Here is a 14,349-nt window from a genome sequence, read left to right on the forward strand (position 1 = left end):
CCACCCCCCACCACTCCAGCAACCCTCAGTTTGTTTCTTGAGTATAGCCATTTTTCTACTCACTATGCACAAGAACGAGAGGAAAGAATTTAGGATAATTCACTGGTTTCTGTCGTGGGCAACAAAATGGACAAATGGATATCAAAGAAAATGACTTTTTAAAAAAGCATACGTGTGTATATTATATAGAATAATATCTTCAGATACATTAGCTTGTTTATTTTGCAACTTAGAATGTATTATGAAAAATATCGCACTGTAGAGAAAATTTCAGTTTCATTAGTCATATGCAATTATCTGCCACTGTGTGAAGCTGACTTTCCTTATCCAGAGCAAAGTGAAAGGACTAAGCCTATTATGCTGTCTCTTTGATGTTTTTATAGGATATAATGAAAGATGAATGCTCACTGCTGAAGCTGCAGCTGAAAGAGCGGGATGAACTCATTTCCCAACTTCAGGAAGAGCTGGTAAGTGATAAAAATACTTGGCCCACAAGTATACTTTCCTTGAAAGGTTATTTGCTTTAAACCCTCTAACAACTTCTTCGTTAACAATAATATTATTTATAAACTGTTAGTGTTTCCGTTGGATTCATTATCAATTTTATAGTCCTATAGCAACGATGACTTGAAAATCTGAAAAATAGGATAGTCTATAATCTATATTGAACTTTGTATAATTCTGAAACAGATTACTGAACCAAGGTTAGATGTTTTAGTTGTATTTCTCAAAATTGTAAAGACTGAGGCCATGTTTTATTTTGTAAAGTGTGTGATTTAACTTCAGACTGCCCTACCTAGAGATATAACCATGTAATATGAGGCAAAGTACTCAAAGATCTTAAACGGAAACATTTTACTTTTTATTTTCACAAAGCTACCAAAAATGTATTACCTTGATGAGATTTTTATTTATATAATATCTATATTATATAAATATAGATATAAATATAGATATAAATATAGATATAAAATATCTGTATTATATAAAGTATATAGAAATGTATCTATATACATATGGATATATAATATCTATATTATATAAAAGTTACACAAAATATTAAATGTTTATAGTTGATGTTTTCGGGGTGTTTATAAATGTGATGTCATAAAAAATGTCTTAAGTTAAACTCTTATAACCTGAAAACATACTTGGTAGGTAACAAGAATAGCAGTGTGCATTATTTTTCTATCAACGATATTTTGCAATAAAATTTACTGAGTTTAATAAAAAATGATCTGTAAAATAAGAATGAAAAAGAGGAATGAAAAAGGAATTTTAATTCATCAAGAGTTCATAACAATACCAATAAAATGAAGAAATATTACACAATAAGAGAGCCTGACTCATTATCAAGATCAAAAAACAAATCCTAGTCAATAGTGTTCTTTATGATGATGTCAGAGTTGAGTACATTAACAATGATATATTACATAATTATTTGATACAATTAAATGACAAAACAGATTTTATAGACCATCAAGCTTCTGAGAGTTCTTAACATATTAGTGAGAGCGGACAAACTTAGAGCATATTTTATTGGTTCTTGGCAGTGGACAATGTTTTTACTGAAATTTGACCTTTAGACTGTGTTATGATTGCATTGATGCTGATTATTGGCTTCATGAGCATATTATTGTTGCTTTAGAAAACCTATCAACCAGTATTTAAAATAGTAATAGTACTACAGACAAAAGGAACATGTCTTACATTACTGGGAATAACTTTCTGTAAATAATTGATTTATTATAAACTTTATTAGACTAGGATAATATTTCTATATTTAATATAACTATAGATATGTGATCAAGCTTTGTTTATGTGGCAGCAAAAAATCTGCATTGAATAAAAATCATGTAGATTAATATTAAAGGATGCATAGAATCACCAGTTTTAACACAACAGAAAATCTACAGTTCACTTTGTCAGAGAATGCTTATTTTTGGAGGATTAACTCAGAAAAGAAGTATTCATTTCTCCCCCCCCAACATTAGTTGTGTCATATTTAAAACATAGCACATACAAGACATCACACCTTCATTTGTTGAGGGAAATTAGAAAGGAAATGATTACTTTGAAAGCCAATATTACATAGTTCAACTCTTAAAGCAGTTTAGGACCCTTTTCTCCAAGAAAGAAAGTCTTCTGTTGGCTGATTTAGTAAAATGACATTCAAGGGTTTTGTTTCTGTTTTTGTTTTATTTTCTATTTTTCTTTTTAACTTGAATGACCCAAAATGACTAATTAGCCTCCAACATTTCGCAGGAAACAATCAAGGTGTTATTTCCACTTTTGTTCTATGTAGTCTGCATAATCATCTTGAATATTTAAACAGGAAAATGTTAACTTCTGAAAACAAAGTTGGTTTTATTAAAGAGGACTATAGCTAAAGAAGAAAGTGTATAAGTGATTTGAGGATTTAAGGAAGAAGAGACATTGCTAAAAAGAAAAAGCCATCACTAAAACTGGATTAAGAGCATATAGGAGAGGTACAACCCCATAAAAGCAATGTAACCCACTTGGATCCATTAAAATTAAGTCATAGCACTTTTGATCCTGATAACAAATAACTTGTGACATTTTGACAAGGTGGACCTTAAGCTGCACCTTTATACATTACCTACCTAAATTTGAAGATTTTAAAACATTTTAGAAACCAGTTTAGCTGTACCCTATTATAATACATTATAGTAGATCTATAATTTGGAGCTAGTTTAGTTCTCTCTTGTTTATCTTGGGTTTTTCATTTCTTGACCACTGCTATTATAAGAATTTTATATACCTTCTAAATCAAATTTTGATATAATTATATCAAGAAAGGATTTATTTCCAACTTAATAAGCTTATTTTTTGTATGATTGTTTACTTATTCAGCCTCACTTTGGTTGTTTCAGGAGTATTAAGAAGTTAGTTGGGGCAGTGTGGGGCTGGTGCAAAAGAGAGGTTTTTAAATGCAGGTTTTGGGTTATTATCTTTAGATCAGGGTTTTCCAACAGCAGCACTCTTGACATTTGGTACCAGATTATTGCTCCTTGTAAGTTCTGTGCACTGTAGATGTACAGCAGTGTCCATGCCCTCTAGCCTCTCTCCCATAGTACCTTCCACACATTGCCAGTTATCCAGAGGGGCAAAATTTCCCCCAGTTGAGAACCATTGCTTGAGGGTTATTAGATTATAGTCCCCAATAAAATCGTATGTTATAGGATGAGTATCTATCTGTTGATAGCCAGTTTAAATGAAGTAAAAAAAAAAAAAGTTCTGTAGAATAGATGGGCTTCTTTGTCTGTTACATAAATAGTTCTTTGCATGGTATTTTAGGCTGCTAGGCTGCCATACAAAACACCATTTACCTTGAAATATGAAGGATATTGCTATGGATTGAATTGTGTCCTCCCAAAGTTAATATGTTGAAGACCTAACCCATGGTGGGAGGGGAGTGCTCTTGTCTCTTACCCTTCTTATAAGGGCACTAATCCCACCATAAGGCCCTACCTTTATGACCTCATCTAACAACTCCCCAAATCCCCACCCCCAAATACCATCACGTCAGGGGATTAGGAGTTCAACGTGAATTTGGGGGGACGTGGTCATTTAGTCTGTAAGGGAAGTAAGGGTATCAGAGGTCTTATGGAATTGTACCCCTTCACTACAACTCCTTAATAATAGTTGTTATGATTTTACTATTTTTGCATATCACAGTTCTCTTGTAAGATTCTAATTGACAAAAAGTCACATCTGAGGATAAAAATCAAACCAAAAACCTGGACAAGATTATTGTTAAAGACTGCTAGGAGTTACTGGTTCAGAGTAGGAAATGAGATGAAAAACTGTGACATGAATGAGAATTATTCAACATCTTGTTAATAAGGATATTAGCTGAAGGCATGGAAAAGAACCAACTTTCAGAGTCAGAAATGATAGGAGGTCTTTTCTTTTTAATAATTAAAACTTGGATTTATACTTAAATATAAGTTTGTGCTTATTGTATATGTAGAATATATTGAACTTTTTGTGTATTAGAAATAGAACTCTCTGACCAGAACAAAGATTTAGCGATTTCATGAATTTACTTCAAGGTATTTAATGCATTGGCATAGATTTAGACCAAAAATCTAAACATAATGGCTTAAAGTAAGAATGCTCAATCAGAATCTATATCAAAGTTACTTAAAATAAGTTATTTTTAACTTTATGTTTAACTTTGACTATTCGTGACATAAAGCAGAGAAATATTTTTCCCATGTATGAGAAAGTTTGATTCTTTTTCTCAGCTATTAAGTGAAGGTCATGTTGAAGATTGCAGTGTAATTTTATTGCTGGTATAAAACTGAGGGACATTGTAAATATTGCCACCTTGTTCCTAAAATAAATCTGAGCGATTTATCATAAACATTGGTGGTGAAGTGTGTAGCCTTGTGTTTTGGTGGGGGGGAAGGGGTGTACAGGTATTTTCTGGTAAATGATTATTAATCTTATAAATGGCTTCAGAAATTCTATAAATGGTTTCACAGTATGGATGAAAAGTGTGCCCTATAGGATTTCAGAAATTGAAGAAAATGGGTTTGGTATTAATAGATTGATTCAAAATATTTTTAAAGAAGTTGGAGTTAACTTAAAAGTAAAAATAACTTTTGTTGGACCTAAGACTGTAAATAGTAAAACTTAATTGCCCTAACTAGGATCAGTACACCATACTATGTATTTATTGTTTTACCAGTAATTTAAATGCCTATTCCTTTGTCAAAAATGAATGTATATGTAATCACTCTAGAAAAGGTGAATTGTCAGTAATTGATGATTCTAAACTTTATAATTTCTACTATTTTACTCTTCCCTTTGGAACTTTCATTTTGTAGCTGATCTGAGTAAATACAGCTTTTTACAGTATATTTCTTTAAAAGCATATTTCTACTTAAAAGGTCAGTTTAAATGAATAACCCCAAAATAAGATTTCAGCCAAAAAGCTTATGAACTGTCTGAAAATAAATATACTTTAAAACATCCCTCATTAAGACAAAGTAAGGCCAAATAAAAATACCTCCTATGTTTGCCTTCATAATCTATTTTACCACATAACATTGATACTTGTCAGAATGTAGTGAAAGCTATTTGTTACCTTAGTCACCACATGTTTGTAAGCTAAAGAGTAAGGGGATGCACTGACTGTGAAGCATTTAAAAAAATAAAACTAACTAAAAGCCATCTGCATTTCCCATAGGTTGGTTGTAAAACCCCTCCCTGAAAGATGTTTTGTTTTCTTGTGGGTCTGAATCCTAATTTAGTAACTTCAGGTTAAGATGTTTACATTTTACACACTTTACAATTTCAGTCAGCACATTATTACTCATCTCTTAATAAACATTGTATTTTTAAAGGAAGGTTAATTGGGAGAAGTTCCAGTTGAGGAGAACTCTGTACAGAGATTAACAGTTCAGAATCGGCAAGCTTTAAGTTCAGTTTGTGTTCCTAACCCCTGTAGTACTACATATTAATGTATTCAATAAATTCAAAATACAAAATGAAAGCATGGGATGCCTGGGTGGCTCAGTCGTTAAGCGTCTGCCTTCAGCTCAGGTCATGATCCCAGGGTCCTGGGATCGAACCCCGCATCGGGCTCCCTGCTCAGCTTGTGTTCCCTCTCTCGCTATCTCTCTCTGTCAAATAAATAAATAAAATATTTTTAAAAAATGAAAATCATATATAAAGATGAAAGAATGAATCTTGAATTACTTCAGTTCTGTCATTTGATGTAACCATTTGGAGTATTTTTATTTAAGATGTAAACACATAGAGAAAGAACTGCAAGATCTATATTTTGGGGGGTAATACTTAAATTTTAGTTCATACATTATTTTACTGAATTTAATAGCCAATTCTGAACTTCTTAATTTTAAATTGTATGTTTCATTTTAATGTCTTAAAACTAATGCACTAACCAAAAAAGTTGCATTAAGACATGAGTTAATAGTTGCCTAAATTATACCTTCTGCAGAATCTTAATAAACAAATATTGTTTATTAAAACTTACTACTTCTTGGCATGATCACATTTACAAAGATGAGTATGATAACCTTTTAATTAGCTGTGTTTCTTTTCTGACCATCACTAAATCTCATTTTATGTCATGATTATTTAAAGTAAGTTTTTCTTCTAGAAATGGGGTTTTACAAATGATCTCTGTTCTAGGTATCAATATGGTAGGTACATAACTGAGTTTTGAACACTTCTTCCTCCTGCCATGTAAAGACTAACTTGAAAACCAGATAACATAAGAGAAGTTAAAATCAATATATCTTTGTGTGTTATTAAACCTTTTTTCTCACTGAAAGCAAATATTGAAAATTCTTACTTGAATGCAAGTAAACATATAAACAATCAGTTTTCTCCAGCCTCTTAAAATCCCATTTACTTTATTTAAATGTAAACCAAGCTCTCAGCTCATTTGTTAATATTTGAATAGCGAAGTATGGAGCTGCATAAAAGGCACTTGTAGAACTGATGAATTTTGAAAAATTGAAGGCAATTGAGGAACTGAAAGTAAAGCATTATGTATAATCAGGTTACTATGCATAATAAAGGGGGAGCTAAAAATAAGACTCTAAGAAATACATACAGCTAAATAGCACTTTATCAAGAATCTGAAGAGAATAATTTTGATTTGGTTTAAAACATATTCAGAATTCAAATTGAATAAAATTGTATGTCCTTGAAGCTTTAGTAACAGAATAATTCCTGCTTGATAAGAGAAACATTCTTTTTGCATGAAAATCATATCCTGCATCCATCTTAAAAGTAATTCCCCACTTGCTCTACATTCTATTATAACTTAGGGTATTATTTCATACCAGTCATTTTAAGATAGACGATTACAGGCCCGTGGATGATTTACATAAGAACAGACAGCTATAAGTACTTTCAAATCCTCTTTCTTTCTCATATTTAGGAAACATTAGGCACAGAAAAGAAATAGATTAGGTATACTTAAACATTATTAAAGTGTCAGGGTACTTTCCTTGTTTTTTTTCCCCCACCCCCCCCCCCAGGTGAATTAATTGCATATATCCAGAAATGGCTTATTGCAGCAGTAATTACATTCCTCCTCGGGTCTGTGAGATAGATGTACAGTGTGAATGAGGCAATATCCTATGATACGTAATGGGGATTAGCCTCCAGTTCCTTACACACTCCAGTACCCTGATGAAGAGCTGACAAAAAGATACAATCTTTAATATTCTACTGCACTTGCCTTGGCAATAGCACATATTTATTTAAGTCTTTATCACGAAGTGTTGTGATATTGTAGTATGGCATGGATATAGGGAAATAATTGTGCTATAATTTAAATGCTAGTATGAAGGCGTTTTATACCTTTAAGGTATAAATAGGCTCTAAAAGCAGCAGCCAGCCATACTATGGCCAAATTAGGCATGTAGCAGAAATCCATCTATAAAGTTGGGTATTTTGTGTATTTTTCATTTATAAGGTATGTCAGAAAATTTAGTGGTTTCTCTGCATTTTTATTTCTTTTATCATACCAATCAAGATTTCAGTGCATAGAATCACCTACCAAATAAAACTTTAAGTAATCAACAGGAAGAGCTAGCTGAAGACTTAGAATTAGGGAAAAGACTTAGAATTTAGAGGGGCGGGGGGTGGGGGTTGGAGGCATACAAATTGTGAATTACTAGCGGAGTCAACATGCAAAAGGAGACTATATATGTTGTATGTGTGTACACGTTTACATATATGTGTGTATAAATATATAAAACATAACTATGTTCTACCTCACAATAGATTAAGTATTTGAAAGCCAGGCTGAGCTAGGGACTTCGCAGCAAGGGTTAACAAGATGAAGTGGAGTAGTCTCTGTTAAGGAGCCAACATTCAAATGAGGAGACAGGAATAAACAGTTCATTTTAATAACAGTCATTATTTACTGAGCTCTTATTCTTTGGCAAGTGCTCTGGTGAATGCTTTTGGTTTATTATTGACTTTACTTTTTATAATAAAATCGAGAAGTGTGTATTATTACTTCCGGTTCATCCATAATCAAGCAGATATTCGGAGGGATTAACTGATTTGTTCAAGTCTGCATAATAAGTGATAGAGTTAGGATTTGCAGCAAAGTCAGCTTGACTCCATCAACATATATTTTTCTCATAATACATCCAAATTTATAAATTACAAAGCCATGAGGTTAGCTTTATACAATAAGATACCATAGTTCTCCTTTGTAATAGATCAATATCATAATAAAAACAGTAACTCTTGTTTATTGATTTAGCCTGGTAGTACCAGTCAGGCTTGGGTGGTCAGGGCAGCTGATTGTATGATACAAAACAGGAAAACTTTATTAGAGCAGTGACCTGCAGCAACTTCTCACAGCCTTAGAGATGAGTGCAGTGGCTTTCTCGGGCTCTGGACATCACAGGCACATTTAATGTCCTTTCTGTTACCATGTCCTTCTTCATGGACACCTCATGGAGCTGAGTGAGGATACTATAGAAGTCCATTTTTAAGAAGCATTTGTAAAATCATGATTTAGCATTATCAGAGCGATGAAGAGATTAAGAGAAAAATCTAAGTATTTTACCTAAAAGCTAAGAAAATAAATGTTTTTTAATGATCTTAAATATCTCTGTCTACCTTCTGCATGTGAATACAATATCTCCATATTCACACATGTGTATTTCATATTGCCAATAAATCTACCAAAGTCTGTCAAATACAGACTGAGGAAATTGTCAAAAGTGAGGACAACCACTAATCCAAACAAACATCAGCAACTATCTGATATCATCTGACAATTATTTGACTCATCTGATGAACAAAACATGAATGACTGAGCTAGAAATGTTTTTTAATAATTTAGCACCATCTCAATTCTCAACTATTTGAGCTATAACTAGGACTGTTTTAAGTTCTGTAAGGAATATAAAGGAAGTTTCTATAGGGGAGAAGAACCTTTCCCTTCTTCACCTCTAGGTTCTTTGGCTGGCCTAATAATTGACGTAAAACAGATTAATAAGCAAACTTAATTTCCTGTGCTCAGGAGTCTCCCGTAGACACTGAAGGCTCAAAGGCTGGCCGTAGAAGCTTACATGCCATGATGAGCTAATGAAAGGGGGTAGGGGTCCGGGGCTTCAAAGGGTTGGAAGACCATTCACAGGAATGTAAGAGCAAATGTTTGGTAAACAAATGTCTGTCTTGTCCTGCAGAAAAGTCTTTCGTTATCTATTTAACATTAGACATACAGATAAGCTACAATTATCTTTGGTACTGGTTTTCTTCCTGGTAGAGGCTTTCTATCTAAATTCTTTCAGATAGTTAAGAGGTAAAAAGCTCTTCATGACTGTTAGGCCTTGATTTCCTTCACCTCGAACAATCCACATGCCAAAGCGGCACATTCTGGGCAATTCAAAATTAAAACAGGCCTCATTCCAACAAGAAGCCTGAGCTTAATTATACTTCCTGTATGTTTCCCTATCCCATTCAAATGTGGCTTTACCTTGACTTGGCATCGTGTCCTCTCTCATTGATGAGTGCCTTAATGATGGGGCCTTGTCATCCTTCTGTGCTCAGCATCCAGCCAAGTGGGCATTCAGTAAATGTTTAAAGAAATGAATAAAATTTATATCCGAGTTCCTGCTACAACATTTGTTAAGGAAACCTTTAGAGAATAAAGCAAAATAATATCACATTATTAAATTATATAATTTGGGAGATGAAAGATTGAAATAAAAGGGGGAAGGAGTAGTGTTAGGTTTTATTGTATAATTTAATGAAGGGAGTTCTAGGGTGCAAACAAGCCAGTGGTGGAAACATGAAACAGGGGATTGAAATACAAGATGGGTGCCACAGTAAACAATGAAGGTAAAACGTCAGAGGAAAATAGAACTATTAAAGTATCTGAAGACTAGGAACTGAAATAAATTATAGAAGCATAAGGAAAGGACAAAGTCAAAATTATAATCTAAAATATTCTAGGGGTGCCTGGCTGGCTCAATTGGGTAGCATGGACCCTTGGTTTAGGCTTGGGTCATGGTCTTAGGGTCATGGGATCGAACCCCATGTGGGGCTCCACGCTCAGTGTGGAGTCTCCTTCTCCCTCTCCTGCCCCCGCTTGCATGTGTGTGTTTTCTCTCTCTCTCATGCTCAAATGAATTCATAAATAAAATCGTTTTTTAAAAAATAAGGTATTCTAAAAATCAAACCCCCAAAAAACAGCATTCATCAAAACAATGAAAAAATTTGCACAAATTAGGTCATCCTTATGTAGTCTGCTTCTCACTTTCACGAGAAAACCTTTTGATGAAATAGTACAATTGTCTTAAGCTAATTTTTAAAAAAAAATGGTCCGTAATGTGAACAATTAGTAAAAGAAACTAGATATGGGCAGAAAGTTTTGATAGTGGAAAAAGAACTGCAAAAGACAAGTATAAATGGAAGAGTAAAAATTTAAAATGACAAACCTATTTATGACCTATATTTGTGAAAGTACTGAAGACTGAGAAGTATAAGATAAATAAGCCTCCCTATCATGTGTCAGTATTATGCTAGGTAATTTGCTTATGTATCTCACATCACACTCAGTTATAATTTTATATATAAATACATATATAATTTCATATATAAACATATAATTTTATATATAGATATATATATAATTGAAGCTGACGCTTGAAGATGATAAATACATTAAACAAGGTTACAGAACTACAAGATGTCATTTAAAAAATCTATGCATATGTGAATTAAATTTGAATACGTTTGCTATGGAGAAGCAAAAAGTACGCCACTGTATATAATGTTCCTTAAATCTAATGATTTCTCACTGTGGCATGCACACAATGGTGGAATGTCAGGCTGAGAGGAACAAAGAAAATAGAGCCCATGACAAGCCAGGGGTTACAGGGGTTTCTGAGCTATTGAAGTTCATGGAACTGGGTTGTTTTGGAATGGGAACCCCTTAAAGTTCTTATAATTCCCCAGACGCAATACAGTTCTCCTTTTATTAAATTCTCAGTTCCCAGTGCATTCAGCAGCTCTTTGTTTATTCATTCAGCAGCCGGCCAAGAGTAACTCAATTCAGTATTTAAAGGCTCCCAGGGTTTAAGGCTTCTGTACCCACCCTTCCTTTTCTTCCAATTGCATGATTTTTGTCAATTGTCCTTGATCTGCGAGCAAACTGGTTTGGTAGCATCCAACACTAAATAACTATTAAAGTGATGGGAATTTTAATAAGAAATGTAGCAGCGCAAAACACATCTAATACCAACATAATAGATGTCTTATCCACATAAGCTCCTCCTCTTGCTGTTCTGTTTATTTTAGTTTTTATTCATTTATTCATCCTGTATTCCATTTATAATTCCCAACAACTCTGTGAATTATGTGAGTTTTGTTGTCTTTCTCAGTGCATTGCAAACAGGGAAACTAAGGTTTAGCACGAATCAATGAACTTTCCTATCACCTAATGAGCAGCAGAAGAGACTGAGGGATGCTTTAGGGTCCTGGACATGCAAAGAGATGCCAAATTTTGAAAGAGGGGATGTTGGATAGAATCAACCAAAAATATATTTGCTTACTGATTTTTACTTCCTAGCTAATCTGACCTTTTCAATTAAAATAGGCACTCTTCATAGTTCTTCATTTTGTACACTGAAGTCTTGAACTACATAGCCTATCTTGTTATATACAATCCATCATTTAAAGAAACCACATCATTCTAGAAATTTCCATGGATGAGAGTCTATACATTTTTTCCCATTGTGAACTTTGTCACAATAGGCGTATTTGTTTTAGCAAAAATAGTCAAGCTGCTAAAAAGATGACACTATGCCTGTTATATTGCTCAAGATAGGCTACATAATTTGTTTGAGTTGTCTCCAGTATGTTGCAAAAGGCAGACACTTGGCAAGTTTAATGTCATCCATCTGATGTAATTGAACTTAAAGTTGAATGAATAATACTTTAATTCATCCTTGAAACTTTATGAACACAACTGCCATTATGTCACAGCGAATTCTGCTTCTTGAAGTCTTACTATTTGCATATGTAGTAGAGGTACTTTTTACATAAAATTATAATCTTGACTAAATATTAAGTAAACTTTATTTTAGACTAGATTTTTGAAATTTTTTTTTTTTTAATAAAAGTTATCTAGTGGCAGAAGAGGAAAAAACTGTTACCCATTATTCCACTACCTCAACATAATTCTTTTGGATATATTCATGTGTTTCTCCCCCTGGTTGTTGTTGTTGTTGTTGTTGTTTTTTGTTATATAGGTGAAATGATAATGACTATATATTTTACACTCTAATTTTTTTCTTAGTTATGTATCAAATACATTTTATATGTTTAATTATTAAAGTAAATTCCCAAAAGTAATGTCACTGCAGTAAAGGGCAAGACCTCCTTTTTGTTTTTTAAAATTTTTATTTTATTAAGAAAAATTGAGTATGGTTGACATACAATGTTATATTAGTTTCAGGTGTTCAACAGAGGGATTCAACTTCTCTATACACTATGCTATGTTCAACACAAGTGTACCTACCATCTATAACGATACAGTGCTATTACAGTATTATTGACTATGTTCCCTGTGCTGTGCCTTTTATTCCCATGACTTATTCCATAACTGGAAGCCTGTCCCATTCCCCTTCACCCATTTTACCTCTTTCTCCACCTCATTCCCCATTGGCAACCATGTTTGTCCTGTGTATTTAAAGATCTGATTTTACTTTTTGGTTTTTTTTTTATGTCTATGTTTTTTATGGTTTTTCACTCTACGTGGGTGAAATCATGTGGTATTTGTCTTCCTCAGTCTGACTTATTTCACTTAGCATAACCCTCTAGATCCATCTGTGTTGTTGCAAATGGCAAGGTCCCCTATTTTTTTTTTTTATAAGAGCTCCTCCTTTTATGGCTGAATAATAATCCATTCATCTATCAATGGACACTTAAGTTGCTTCCATATCTTGGCTATTGTAAATGATGTTGCAATAAACATAAGGATGCATGTATTTTTTTGAATTAATGGTTTTGTTTTTTTTTTTTCTTTAGGTAAATGGTAGTGGAATTACTGGGTAATATGGTGTTTCTATTTTTAATTTTTTGAGGAAGCTTCATAGTGTTTCCCACAGTGGCTGCGCCAATTTGCATTACCACCAACAGTGTACAAGGGTTCCTTTTTCTCCACATCCTTGCCAGAACTTGCTATTTCCTGTCTTTTTTTAATTTAGCCAATCTAACAGTTGTCATGTGAAAGCTGATTGTGGGTTTGGTTTGCATTTCCTTGATAAGTGATGATCACCTTTTCATGTGTCTGTCGGCCATCTGTATATCTTCTTTGGAAAAATGTCTATTCAGGTCCTCCGTCCATTCTTTTTTTAAATTGGATTGTTTTTTTGGTTTGTGTTGTATAAATTCTTTATAGATTTTGGATATTAACCCCTTACTGAATATATCATTTGTGGCTGTCTTCTCCCATCCAGTAGGTTGCCTTTTTGTTTTGTTGATTGTTTCCTTTACTGTGCAGAAGCTTTTTATTTTGATGTCCCGATAGTTTATTTTTGCTTTTGTTTCCCTTGCTTTAGAAAATGTTGCTCTAGAAAAGTGTTGCTATAGTTGATGTCACAGAAATTACTGCCTGTGTTCTCTTTTAGGATTTTTGTGGTTTCAAGTCTCACATTTAGGTCTTTAATCCATGTTGAGTTTACTTTTTTTTTTTCAAGATTTTATTCATTTGACAGAGAGAGAGACAGCAAGAGAGGGAACACAAGCAGGGGGAGTGGGAGAGGGAGAAGCAGGCCTCTTGCAGAGCAGGGAGCCCGATGCGGGGCTCGATCCCAGGACCCTGAGATCATGACCTGAGCCGAAGCCAGACTCCTAATGACTGAGCCACCCAGGTGCCCCGAGTTTACTTTTGTGTATGGTGTTTGAAAGTGGTCTAGTTTCATTCTTTTACACATTGCTGTTCAATTTTCCCAGCACCATTTATTGAAGAGAATGTCTTTTACCTATTGTAAACTCTTGCCTCCTTTGTCATAGATTAATTGGCCATATAATTGTGGGTTTATTTCTGGGTTCTCTACTCTGTTCCATTGACCTATGTGTCTGTTTTTGTTCCAGTACCATACTGTTTCGATTACTACAGCTTTTTAATGTATCTTGAAGTCTGGAATTATTATACTTCTAATTTTGTTCCTCTTTCTCAAGATTGCTTTGGCTATTTGAGGTCTTTTGTGGTTCCACACAAATTTTAGTATTCTAGTTCTGTGAAAAATGCTGTTGGTAATTTGATAGGCATTACATTGAATCTGTAGATTGCTTTGGGTAGCATGGACA

The 14,349-nt window shown here is 33.6% G+C and overlaps 1 protein-coding gene across 7 annotated transcripts in view; it reads left to right on the forward strand.

Annotated features, from left to right (window-relative positions):
* The window catches only part of CCSER1 (coiled-coil serine rich protein 1), a 1,349,277-nt gene that overhangs the window by 622,219 nt on the left and 712,709 nt on the right, over positions 1–14,349 (forward strand). For all 7 annotated transcript variants that reach the window (XM_032400829.1, XM_032400826.1, XM_032400831.1 and 4 more), the window contains one exon: positions 384–467. In XM_032400829.1, coding sequence (XP_032256720.1) covers positions 384–467 — 84 coding nt within the window. The remainder of the gene's footprint in view (positions 1–383; positions 468–14,349) is intronic.

Source organism: Phoca vitulina, unplaced genomic scaffold, assembly GCF_004348235.1.
Source record: "Phoca vitulina isolate PV1807 unplaced genomic scaffold, GSC_HSeal_1.0 scaffold3, whole genome shotgun sequence".
Classification (NCBI taxonomy): domain Eukaryota; kingdom Metazoa; phylum Chordata; class Mammalia; order Carnivora; family Phocidae; genus Phoca; species Phoca vitulina.